Source organism: Triticum dicoccoides, chromosome 5A, assembly GCF_002162155.2.
Source record: "Triticum dicoccoides isolate Atlit2015 ecotype Zavitan chromosome 5A, WEW_v2.0, whole genome shotgun sequence".
NCBI lineage: Eukaryota > Viridiplantae > Streptophyta > Magnoliopsida > Poales > Poaceae > Triticum > Triticum dicoccoides.
This window is the reverse complement of record NC_041388.1, coordinates 280,299,419-280,312,898: the sequence shown is the minus strand read 5'-3', so window position 1 is coordinate 280,312,898 and position 13,480 is coordinate 280,299,419. Positions and strand designations below refer to the sequence as shown.

At 45.1% G+C, this 13,480-nt stretch overlaps 1 protein-coding gene across 1 annotated transcript; it reads right to left on the bottom strand.

Moving 5' to 3' along the window:
- Positions 1-1,656: 1,656 nt before the first annotated feature.
- On the bottom strand, positions 1,657-2,487 carry LOC119299435 (C-type natriuretic peptide-like). The gene is made up of 3 exons (XM_037576667.1): positions 2,364-2,487; positions 2,034-2,104; positions 1,657-1,915 (listed from the first exon to the last, which is right to left on the bottom strand). Exons 1-3 carry the CDS (start codon positions 2,484-2,486, stop codon positions 1,657-1,659), a joined length of 453 nt encoding a protein of 150 aa, XP_037432564.1. The 5' UTR covers position 2,487.
- Positions 2,488-13,480: the final 10,993 nt, after the last annotated feature.

Below are 13,480 nucleotides of genomic sequence, written 5' to 3'. Positions count from 1 at the left end.
GTGTCCATATCGCTGCAACGCCCGCTTCTGACCGCCTGTCCCACCCAAAACCCCTCCCTCATCGGCGCACATTCCCGACTAAAACAGTCAACGCCGCTTCAGAACACCAGTGCCGTATTCATATTGGCTCAGAGCAACACGACCTCATACTAGCGCTCCGGCATTAAAGCAGCGCACTCACCTAGAACGCCGCCCGTGCCGCTTCTCGATGCACGTGAACGACAACTCATTGTTTGGCCTCCCTACACTAAACATGTGCGGTTGCCGAGGAACCTACTCCGGCGCCATCCGTCCGTCTGCCACCACCCTTAACCACCCTCGCTTGCCCTGCCATTCGTCGGTTATTTAAGCTCCAACTCCAGCCCCGGCTATAGCTGCATCCATCCTCCTTAGCTTCCTTTCTCCTCTCCGCACCATGCCTGCCATGGCCTTCTTGAGCTCCAAAGCCATTTGGGACAGCCTCTCATCCGAGCAGAAGACGGAGATCGCCGCAATTGCGGTGGACAGGCGGACGGAGGTCGACATTGCGGATGTCCCAATGAAGGGCGCGACCAACAAGGAGTTGGTGGCACCCTCCTCGCCAGTCCATGCCGGCATCACCATGGGTGAGGCCCGTGCTCACTACACCGAAATGATGTTGGCTGAGCGGGAACCGCGTTCGGACAGGCGTAGGCCGACCAATAGTACAACCTCTGCCTCCTCGACGAGCACCGGCGTGCGGAGGAGCAACTTGCCAACAGCATGATGATCGCGCAGGACATGGATGTGGCCGAGTAGGAGGCGCTGGTCGACTCCTATCGCCCAGCTCCGTCATGCCGCGCCCGGCCGCCACGACCATGAAGCCGACACGTGCCGCCGGCAGCGAGAAAGAATAGAGCATGGGAGGTCTCCAGTGCTGAGATCCCAGAAAGGCCACTGCTCTTCTGCTCCCGCTGAAGCCAAGCTTGGCGGGCTCATCATCATCGACCGATTAGCCGTTGCAGGCTGCAGAAACGGAGCTTCAGTTCCCAGTGCTCATGGCCTGCCGGACATGAGGAACGGGCGCCGTTAGTCAATTAGGCTAGGTTTAGAGTCTGATATAGTTTAAATATGTCAAAAACCATCCGGTTTTATGAAAAATTATCCAAGCACAAATGTATATCGTCTAAGTTGTTTAAATATGCATTAAATTTGTTTAATTTTATTAAATTTCGATCTAAAAGCAACTGGACATATGTGGCTTGCTTTGAATGGCCGACTACACGCAGACCGGTTCCCTCTGATCGGCGAGGAACGAATGGGGTGACCGATTTGCAGGTCGACGTGGGAGATGTCGTGATCTCATCAGCAAAAACACAAAGCATTGGGTTCGGGCGTCCGGCAATACATGCCATAGCAGAGCCTAAAGAAACTTTTCATCTACACGAGGCTCGTAAGAAACAAGGAACAGACCAAGAGACAAAAACAAAAACAAGGATTCCATAGAAACCGATGCACGCATAATGATCCCTTCTTTAAGTGACCGTTTAAAATCTAAGCACAAGGAGGGGAATCATTCGGTTCTTTCATAAAATATTGCGCGAAGAAATCCCATGTAAATAATAATTGAACGTGGTTTATACTCCTTGTCCTAGGAATTAATAAACGGAGTAAAACTTGCCAGTGTCCAACAGCTGGCTAGTCTCCCGAGCAGCCCCCTCCTCCGAAGCCTGAGTCCCCTCCTCCCGAGCCCCACGACGAGGAGCTTTCCTCGCCCCAGAAGCCCCCCGACGACGGCGAGGACACGTCCAACTCTGCCGCCGCAGACGCACGGGAGGTGGAGGAGGAGCCCGCAGTAGAGTCTGGTCCGGTGGAAGGAGGCCTGTCGTCGTCCAACATCATCATCATCCAAGCAGAATCACCAGAATCACCGGCGTGGCCTCGAGAGATGCCATGTCTGAGAGAGAGGAGCGCGCGAGCAAGTGAAACAATCAATCAAGATGCCGGCAAGTTTTTTTTAGTATACTTGATTAATGAGATTAGCCATAGGAGGTTAATCGATGAGTTTTGCTAACCTTTCTTGGTTGCGTCGTCGCCGTGCTGCATCTGACTCGTCGTTCTTCTCGTCGACATGACGCTTCTCGAACTGCATGTACAAGCAGGCACCGACAAATTAAATTCGATGCCGCCATTATGTAGTCAATGAAGGCGCAGAAGATTTATTGTCCCCGCAAAGTAGAAACGCGCATAAGATTACGTAAACTTGTGAGATCTGCGAAGTCGCGAGCGTGTCTTTTGCGTAATTGTTCGCCTACATCTTAATCTCACCACCTGCTTCTCCTTGATAAGCCAATGCGAATTCGAGGTGATGCATGCGCGCAGCTAATATTTTGGGACGTACGTACCCGGCCGGCGGCGGTGTTGCTGCCGAAGGAAACGGCCGACGCGGGGCGAGCAGGAAGCCTCAGGCTTGCCGATCGCCGGAGCGCGAGGCCAGCAACGGCAGATCGCAGCATCGGCGTCGCCATTGCCGATCGGATCTCCCCTCGGTCGGTTAGTGTTCTGCAGCAACCGGCAGATGGTAGACGCCTTCTATCTATTTACTTGGAGCAGGGAGGAAGGCGGCACGCACGAATGCCTATTGATCAAGAAAGAAAAGCGAGCCCCACTGCCCTTGTTCTGCCGGGACACTGCCCAGGAGTTTTTTTTTTGGTTACCAAAAAAGCAACATCCTCAGATACGTCACATGCATCCTTAGTTCCATATGACATTACATAGAATAAACAGTACTACTTATATGCTAGATCAAACCAAGGCCAGAAATTAAGACCCACACAAGTTGGATGGGTAGCTTCTATGTGGCCTGAAGCAGCTCTAGTACCTACAAGACAAGAAAGCAGCCAGGAAGCGAACACCAATTAATCCCTCAGCGACCATCCTAGTATGGTTTATTTTGAATAAGGGGAATTCAGTTGCCCACAAGAAACATTTTGTTATATTGTTATTACCTCCTTTTTATTCTATGCCTGAACCCTGTTTTGGATGTCGAAGCAGGCCACCACCTTTGCTGCAGCCAATCTTTTTACCCAAGCGTGTCTTGAAATTAATAACGACTCCGTACTGAGCCCCCAATATACGAAGCCGTTTCAACCAGAAGAACTTCTTGGCCAGTTCATGCGTCTCCACTGTTTTCTCCACAAACACTTTCTTCACATGCGTTGAGAATTGCTCCCTGGATTTCTTATCAATATGAGGTGATCGCAGCACGGTGTATAAGGACCGCGATTCAGGCAACCCGACCTTATGCATGTACGGCGCAAGATCCTTCAGATTGTTCTTCTGGTTATTGAAAGATTTCAGAATTATGCGTATCTTGGCAGGTGACTTGTGGGTCCTCGGGGACACATCTTCCTTGGTCTCCTCAACAGGCTTGCCAAGCTACAACAATTAACAAACTCGACATTATAAATTACAACAAAAGGAGTAGCAAACGTCTAGATCTGTAGCCTTCTTCCAATATCATCTCCTTCGACAAGATATATGAATGGACTTGCAGTGAAGTAACAAAAAAATCTGGGAAATGTTGTACACACACTTCTAGTATTGCTCTACCTATCTTTCAGAACTCGTTTTAACATACAACATTTTGTTGCGGAGAAAGTTTAAATACAATCAATGTAGGTGTAACAGAAACGAGAAATTCCAGACAGAGGTAATTAGTGGATTGCATGAAGATTGCACTATAGGCCTACAAAACATCTCCATCATATTACCCTAATTGATCGTATTAATTTCAGTTCGCAAATGCCTACTGTTTTAGTTTGGGCGGCCTTGTTCTGTCATTGCTCTAAATGTCTACAAACATGCAGGAGCTGTGTTGTTTCAATTCTTTGCACAAATAAAGTAGTTGTCATGTGCTAATGGGCCATATGCTATAGGTCACTGCTAATCTTAACCAAACAAAAGACCGTTCAAGGAGGCTGAAAATGATTAATGAATTAAACAGAGAGACCCAAAAAGATACAGTACAATAGAAATCAATAGGGTATTAATTCCATAGGTGAGGAAATATTGAAAGAGGCTAAATCAAGCAGAGTAGGGCCGTTTCTTCTAGATCAAAATTGACATTAGCAGAAGAAGGAATAAATTCCTTCAGATCGACTGCCATTGCTCTGCCCCCCCCCCCCAATGTAGGTCGCGACCAGATCTCTAGCAAAGTAAAGCTCCCTAAGAATTAGGGCAATTATAATGAGGAGAGAGCCTAGCTTAGGTTCTGAACTGGTTTCCCTTGTAAGCTAGCCCGACTCATATGGAAATCCGAATGGCGATGAATCCAGTCTAATACGTACGTATTGCAGTTCAGTTCTTCAGTCAAGCATCTGATTCGAGCTGGCTGTTAGCTGAGTATGATCTTGATGCGGAATGAAAGAGTCAATTTGAGGTAAAAGCACGTACCATAGAGTTGGTGTCGCTGATCCAGGCTGGCTGCCGTAGCTGAATAAGCGAGAGGCCGCCGCCGTCGCAGCAGCAGGCGGAGTTGCCGGCCGTCGGAGGAGCGGGAGGCAAGCGGCGGGGTTGCCGTATCCAGCGCTGCCCAAGAAGCGCGAGACCGCGGCCTCTGGTGAAGATGCCGACCAGCGGAGCGCGAGGCTGGCGGCGTACCGGAGCATCGCCATCGTCAGGGAGCGTCTCTCTCGAACCCTACTGCCATTTCTTTGGATGGAGAGAGATTGGGCTTGGATTCGGGGTTGGGTGTGCTGCATGTATTGGGCTTCTTAGTGGTGGGCTTATTGGGTTGCTCGTGCTAGGCCTTTGTCACAAGAGCAGAGAAGGCCTAATGCTCAAAGAAAAGGAGAGCAGAAAAGGCCTAACACGAGAGGGCTTATTGATATTTCAGATGGAGAGGGCTTTGTCACAGAGAAGGAGATGTGCAGCGCCGGTCGCCGGATCTGTTCAACGAAAGGGAGAAGGGAGGTGCGGCGCCGGGCATGGTGGCGGAGGACACAGGGGAATATATCAGGTGATACCATGTGTTAGGTGATACCATGATACGGGCTTCTGGAAACCGTTGGATCTTAGATCCGACGGCTCCCCGAAGTTCTTGAGCATTTTGCAAAAAAGTCATCCGGGAGTCTCAAAATTTCGCCTAGGTACAATAGACTTCCGGGAGCCGTCGGATCTGAGATCCAACGGCCCAGAAGCCCATATCATGGTATCACCTAAGTGTGGGTAGCACCTGATATTTTCCCGAGGACACAGAGCTCCTGGAAGAGGGAGCACAGGTGAGGAATAGATTTTCTTTTGAGAGGTGGGTGAGGAATAGATGGGGAGAGAACACGGGAGCGGAGAGCTGGGGGAGAGATAGGTTGCACTAGGCGGTGCTAGCAGCAAGGTCCAAGGTGCACCAGGGGTGGAGCCAGAGGTGGGCTTGTTTCCATCTAAGTCCTGCTGAATCGGCATGCGACATGGGCCATGATTGGTGGACTCCGGCGGTGTGCGTGGAGGTGGGCGTCGAGAGGGGTGGTGGTGGACCGGACGGGGAGGAGGAAGGGAATCACCAGAGAGAGTTGGGTGGTGGACGGCGAGGGATGGGTCCGGGATGACGACGGTGACGACGTGGTCACGACGGAGACAGACCGCGATGAACTCCAATAGGGTCCGACAGAGGGAGCACACACATCTCACGTCAGGGCACGGTCTCTCGAGGATGCTCCACCGTTAGAGCATCTTCCACATAATGCAATTTTGGAGATGCAATACTAGAAAATGTAAAATTTACATAATCAAAAAGTGCATTTTACATCTTTAAAAAAGAGACAACTTCGACAGATGATGTAAAAGTGCAAGTCCAATAAATGATGCAAATGGAGATGTAAGGCCGGCCGTTGCTGCTATACATCTGCTTCTTCGCTGGCGGCTCAGGCGCGATGGCGATCGGTCGGGGTGGGGCAAAACTGGGGCGCCAACATGGAGGCGGAGGCCGGATTGGGGAAGGTGTTCGCGCCGGAGGCAGCTGCGGCGAGGTGGGTGAGACCACCGGCGGCAGCAGCGGAGGAGGAGGCGGTGGGATCATCGGCGTCAGCCATGGCGGCGGCGGGCGATGGGCAGGAGGCGGACGGGCGGTAGGTAGGGCGGCGACAGGCGGGTGGGCGGAAGCCAATGAAGGCAGTTGGGCAGTTGGCGCGCGACCACCGATTTTACATCTTACATCTTCAGATGTTGTATTTGACATCTTCTAAAGGTGTAGATGTAATTTTTTTTGACATCTACAGCATATGTTGAAGAGGAGGTTTTGAACCTCAGAGAGATGCAAAAGTTAATTATTTTTACATCAATATCATCTATCGGAGGTGCTCTTAGTATCAGCAACACTACTGTTCACTAGGCTGTGATGTCTGCTCGCCAGGCACTTGGGCTAACAACACCAAAATTCAGAGAGGTCACTGCATATTTAGGCGAGGATGTTCACCTTGTGCCTAAATCCAAAAGTGATGATGCTGTTTAGGGCACAAGTGGGGCTATGTAAGTGCAAGATGCACATGCTTTGACAAGCAGTTTATTTTTCTGGATAATTTGTATATGAAGGACAACATATTTGGTTTGTAAGGATCTTCAACGTTTTCATTTTGACATGACTTTCTCTCTGAAACAATGTAATTATCTTTGTTAGGCCTTTTCTGCCCTGCTTCTGGAGATGAAGCTCGGAAATCACTAGTTAATTTTTTCCACTGCTAAGAAAGTTAATTTTCCAAAAAAAGGAAATCACTAGTTAATTAAGGGTTACCTTTTGCAAAGTCACTTCCACTTTCTCAGACGCTGACAAGTGGCACACAAGTGGGTCACCTGTCGTACCATGAGAGTTTTTCTTATATTTTGTAGATTTATCTATTTAAAATGTTCTATCTCTTGAATCCCGAAACATTTTCATTGTGGGATTTCTCGCGTCGAGATTTTCGAAACTAAATCCCAAGTAATATGTTTCAACGAACATTTCTTCAGAAAAAAATAGGAAACAAAAAAACTCGAGGAAAAGCAATAGAAAAACAACCCCCCCCCCCCAAGGGCAAACGGAGAGAAAAAACCGAAGCCAGAAGCAAGGTTTTAGTCTTTTCTATTTCCCCCCTTTTTGGAAGCACATGTTTCGTGGAAGTAAATATGTCCCTCCATGAGAAGCAAATATGTGCTTCTCGTGGAAGCGCAGATCTTCCCCCTTTTCCCGAGAAGCGTAGCAATGATTCTAGAGGACACAAATATGTTTTTTCATAAGAAGTAAATTTGTGCTTTCTGTGAAAGCACATTTTTTCTCCCGAGAAGCAAGCAAATATGTGTGTCTCGTGAAAGCACTTTCTTTTCTTTTCAAGAAGCACAACCGTGCTTGTCGTGTAAGAAATTTTGTGTCTCCACAAGAAGCAAATATGTGTTTATCATGGAAACACATTTTTTCTTTTTCGAGAAGCATAGTTGTGCTTCTTACAAAATCAAATTTGTGCCTTTACAAGATGCAAATACAGGCTTCTCGTGGAAGCATAATATATTTTATGCGCGCGCGCACACAGATGACAAGGCGAAAAACGAACCCCAAGAAAAAACCCATCTAAAACCTGAAAAACACGTACAGAAAAAAAAATCAAAACAACAAAAGTCAGAGGGAGCGTCAAGCACATTACATATGCGACGACTGAACGCATCACTTGCACTACCAGGGAAAACCCTAGCAGTAGCGCGTGTTTAAAGCCTATCAGTAGCGCGGGGTGCAGCGCTACTAGTAAGGCGCTACAACTAAAGGTTAGCAGTAGCGTAGGTTGGAGCACACTACTGCTATATCGACTTAGTAGCAGCGCTTTATACTATGAGCGCTACTGGTAATTAGTAGTAGCGCTTCTCCTAGCACGCGCTACTACTATTATTCCGTATTTCTTTTTTATTTCATGTTGTATTCATACACCTTTATACAAGTTTTCATACCACAGCAATTTAGAGAATGATTTTACATCATAATGAGTTATTACATCACTGGGAGAAAGAACCGTGGACTAGTTTCAAGTGGATGGACATCCACTTGAAACTAATCTGCGGTTCTTTCACCCAGTGTTATAATATATCATCATCATCATATCATTAACAACTTATCATCATAATACATCATTGTCATATAACACCTCCTCATGATCATCGTTTTCATCAATGAGACATCACATACAAGTTGGTCACTAGACATAATTGATAACCCACAAGTATAGGGGATCACAACAGTTTTCGAGGGTAGAGTATTCAACCCAAATTTATTGATTCGACACAAGGGGAGCCAAAGAATATTCTCAAGTATTAGCAGCTGAGTTGTCAATTCAACCACACCTGAAAACTTAATATCTGCAGCAAGGTATTTAGTAGCAAAATAATACGATAGTAGTGGTAATGATAGCAAAAGTAACAGTAGCAAAAGTAATATTTTTGGTATTTTATAGTGATGGTAACAGTAGCAGCAGAAAAGTAAATAAGCGAAGAACAATATATGGAAAAGCTCGTAGGCAATGGATCGGTGATGGAGAATTAAGCCGGATGCGATCGATCATGTAACAGTCATAACCTAGGGTGACACAAAACTAGCTCCAATTCATCAATATAATGTAGGCATGTATTCCGAATATAGTCATACGTGCTTATGGAAAAGAACTTGCATGACATCTTTTATCCTACCCTCCTGTGGCAGCGCGGTCCTATTGGAAACTAAGGGATATTAAGGCCTCCTTTTAATAGAGTACCGGACCAAAGCATTAACACATAGTGAATACATGAACTCCTCAAACTACGGTCATCACCGGTAAGTATCCCGATTATTGTCACTTCGGAGTTAACAGATCATAACACATAATAGGTGACTATAGACTTGCAAGATAGGATCAAGAACTCTCATATATTGATGAAAATATAATAGGTTCAGATCTGAAATCATGGCACTCGAGCCCTAGTGACAAGCATTAAGCATAGCAAAGTCATAGCAACATCAATCTCAGAACATAGTGGATACTAGGGATCAAACCCTAACAAAACTAACTCGATTACATGATAAATTTCATCCAACCCATCACCGTCCAGCAAGCCTACGATGGAATTACTCACGCACGGCGGTGAGCATCATAAAATTGGTGACGGAGGATGGTTGATGATGACGATGGCGATAGATTCCCCTCTCCGGAGCCCCGAACGGACTCCAGATCAGCCCTCCCGAGAGAGTTTAGGGCTTGACGGCGGCTCCGTATCGTAAAATGCGATGAATCCTTCTCTTTGATTTTTTTCTCCCCGAAAGTGAATATATGGAGTCAAGGTTGAGGTCGGTGGAGCGTTAGGGGGCCCACGAGGCAGGGGGGCGCCCAGGGGGGCAGGCGCGGCCCCACCCTCGTGGACAGGTGGAGGCCCCCCTGGCGTGGATTCTTCTTCCAGTATTTTATATATATTCCAAAATAATTCTCCATTGATTTTCAGGTCATTCCGAGAACTTTTATTTATGCAGAAAAATAACACCATGGCAATTCTGCTGAAAACAGCGTCAGTCCGGGTTAGTTCCATTCAGATCATGCAAGTTAGAGTCCAAAACAAGGGCAAAAGTGTTTGGAAAAGTAGATACGACGGAGACATATCAACTCCCCCAAGCTTAAACCTTTGCTTGTCCTCAAGCAATTTAGTTGATAAACTGAAAGTGATAAAGAAAAACTTTTACAAACTCTGTTTGCTCTTGTTGTTGTAAATATGTAAAGCCAGCATACAAGTTCTCAGCAAAGATTATGAACTAACCATATTTACAATAACAATTAGGTCTCATGTTTACTCATATCAATGGCATAATCAACCAGCGAGCAATAATGATAAATATCGGATGACAACACTTCCTCAAAACAATCATGATATGATATAACAAGATGGTATCTCGCTAGCCCTTTCTAAGACCACAAAACATAAATGCAGAGCACCTTTAAAGATCAAGGACTGACTAGACATTGTAATTCATGGTAAAAGAGATCCAGTCAAGTCATACTCAATGTAAACTAACAGTAATGAATGCAAATGACAGCGGTGCTCTCCAACTAGTGCTTTTGAATAAGAGGATGATGACTCAACATAAAAGTAAATGGATAGGCCCTTCGCAGAGGGAAGCAGAGATTTGTAGAGGTGCCAGAGATTGGTTTTGAAATAGATATGAATAATATTTTGAGTGGTATACTTTCATTGTCAACATAACAACTGAAAGATCTCGATATGTTCCATGCTACACACATTTATAGGCGGTTCCCAAACAGAATGGTAAAGTTTATACTCCCCCTCCACCAACAAGCACCAATCCATGGCTTGCTCGAAACAACGAGTGCCTCCAACTAACAAGAGTCCTGGGGGAGTTTTGTTTGTAGTTATTTTGATTTTATTTGCATAAAGCATGGGACTGGGCATCCCAGTGACCAGCCATTTTTTCGTGAGTGAGGAGCGGAGTCCACTCCTCTTGAGAATAACCCGCCTAGCATGGAAGATACAGACAACCCTAGTTGATACATGAGCTGTTCGAGCATACAAAACAGAATGTTTATTTGAAGGTTTAGAGTTTGGCACATACAAATTTACTTGGAACGGAAGGTACATACCGTATATAGGTAGGTATGGTGGACTCATATGGAATAACTTTGGGGTTTATGGAATTGGATGCACAAGTAGTATTCCCGCTTAGTACAAGTGAAGGCTAGAAAAAGACTGGGAAGCGACCATCTAGAGAGCGACAACAGTCATGAATATGCATTAAAATTAATCAACACCGAATGCAAGCATGAGTAGGATATAATGCACCATGAACATAAATATCGTAGAGGCTATGTTGATTTTGTTTCAACTACATGCGTGAACATGTGCCAAGTCAAGCCACTCGAATCGTTCAAAAGAGGATACCATCCTATCATACCACATCACAACCATTTTAATAGCATGTTGGCACGCAAGGTAAACCATTATAAGCTCCTAGCTAATTAAGCATGGCATAAGCAACTATAATATATAATTGTCATTGCAAACATGTTTCTTAATAATAGGCTGAATCAGGAACGATGAACTAATCATATTTACAAAAACAAGAGAGGTCGAGTTCATACCAGCTTTTCTCATCTCAATAAGTTCATCATATAATCATCATTATTGCCTTTCACTTGCACGGCCGAATAGTGTGGAAAATAATAATAGTGCAGTGCATTGGACTAAGTTGGAATCTGCAAGCATTCAATTCAAGAGAGAAGACAAGGTAATATTGGCTCTTTGTTAGATCAACAATAATGCATATGAGAGCCACTCAACATTTTAATCATGGTCTTCTCCTCTCGACCCCAAAGAAAAGAAACAAAACTATGATAGAGGCGAAGGTGTCCCGATGTTTCGATGAGATAGATATCGTTTTCTGTGGGAGTCGACTTTGACGATCTAACTACGAACGTGCGAAGACGTCGCGCCTTAGCAATCGCTAAACCAACTTACGAGGGTTATTGACCATGACGGAGCACGATCAACCTGACCACGAGGGTCTATTTCCTGCGAGCAAACGAAGAACAAGCAAGAAACTGAGATTGCAATCTGGATATTGCGAATATAAGATGAAAGCTTTATTTATCAAGGTGGGGTTCTCTGACGTCTTGGTCTGGTTGTTGGACACAAACGAAGTACGCGAAGTTGCAGCTATGGCGAACTTTTAATCTAAACAAAACCCAAAGTCTAAACGATGCCCTAAGGGCTGTATATATGGAGGAGAGAGAGGGGGGGGGGGATTTCGTGGCCCTTGGAGGAGGGGTCCGAAACCAACCCTAACTCTTGTTTCCCCACACATACAGACTCTAAAAACAGCCTATACTTAAGTATTTCGAAAATACATGGGCCTGGCCCAATAATAAGGTGACACAACACCTAGAATAGCCTCTAGACGAAATTTATGAAGTGGCATCTTGTATATTTCGTCCAAGGCTTCATGCACTCCTTATGGTGGCTTCAAAGTCCTGAAATCATCACTTGTAACTCCGTTCTTAATCCCCTTGCGCATGCCATCATCTCCATGCTTGAACTTACTCCAAGGTTCATCTTTCTTGTCCAAGCTAGGCCCTTCATTTGTAAGCAAAACAAATGTATCCAATTTAGGCAGCATCATATTCTCATGAGCATTAGAATCGTTACCAAGAAACAAAAGTACCTGATAATTCAATTGGCGTGCGCGAGCTTTAGTAATTGGTCTAGTATGTATAGCAACAGGGGATGTGGGTGTAACAATGGTATTAATGTCCTCATCATCCTCCCCTTCTTGAAATGAAGTCGTCCCCGACGAAAGCTCATCTTCCTCACCCAAATAAGGCTTCAAATCTGCAATGTTAAAAGTGGGACTAACCCCAAAATCTGCAGGAAGCTCAAGTTTATATGCATTATCATTTATTTTCTCTAACACCTTAAAAGGACCATCAGCACGTGGCATTAGCTTTGATTTGCGCAAATTAGGAAATCTATCCTTGTGCAAATGTAACCAAACAAGATCTCCAGGTGCAAACACAACATGTTTCTACCCTTATCTCCAACAAGTTTATGTTTAGCATTCATATGCTCAATGTTTTCCTTAGTTAACTCATGCATTTTTAAAATCAATTCAGCACGTTCTTTAGCATCAAAATTAACCTTCTCCGAAGATGGAAGAGGCAACAAATCAATAGGTGCACGAGGTAGGAAACCATACACAATTTCAAAAGGGCACATCTTAGTAGTAGAATGTAATGAACGATTATAAGCAAATTCAATATGAGGCAAGCATTCTTCCAACATTTTCTTATTATTCTTCAAAACAGCCCTAAGCATAGTAGACAATGTTCTATTGACTACTTCAGTTTGTCCATCAGTTTGGGGGTGACAAATAGTACTAAAAAACAGTTTAGTCCCCAACTTAGCCCATAAACATCTCCAAAAGTGGCTAAGTAATTTAGTATCACAGTCTGAAACAATAGTATTTCGCACACCATGCAAGCGAATAATTTCACGAAATAACAAATCAGCAACATTAACAACATCATCGCTTTTATGACATGGTATAAAGTGTGCCATTTTCGAGAACCTATCCACGACAACAAATATGCTATCCCTCCCCTTCTTTGTTCGAGGTAAACCTAAAACAAAGTCCATAGATATATCCTCCCAAGGAACACTAGGTACAGGCAAAGGCATATATAAACCATGAGGATTGAGTCGTGACTTAGCTTTTTGACATGTAGTGCAGCGAGCAACAAAACGCTCAACATCCCATCTCATCTTTGGCCAAAAGAAATGTGTAGCAAGTACGTCCTCCGTCTTCTTCACGCCAAAGTGTCCCATTAGTCCTCCTCCATGCGCCTCCTGCAACAACAAAAGACGAACGGAGCTAGCTGGAATGCATAGCTTGTTAGCACGGCACACAAATCCACGTTCTTCCTTCTTTACAATTCTGCATTACATCTTTAAAATCAGCATCATGCACATATTGATCTTT

Bases quoted from the DNA above. Each gene is read 5' to 3' on its own strand.
- LOC119299435 (XM_037576667.1), bottom strand. From the start codon at position 2,486: ATGGCGACGCCGATGCTGCGATCTGCCGTTGCTGGCCTCGCGCTCCGG. The intron at 2,105-2,363 runs GTACGTACGTCC...TTGTACATGCAG, and splicing joins GCAACACCGCCGCCGGCCGG to TTCGAGAAGCGTCATGTCGA. The intron at 1,916-2,033 runs GTTAGCAAAACT...CCTCTCTCTCAG, and splicing joins CGACGACGCAACCAAGAAAG to ACATGGCATCTCTCGAGGCC.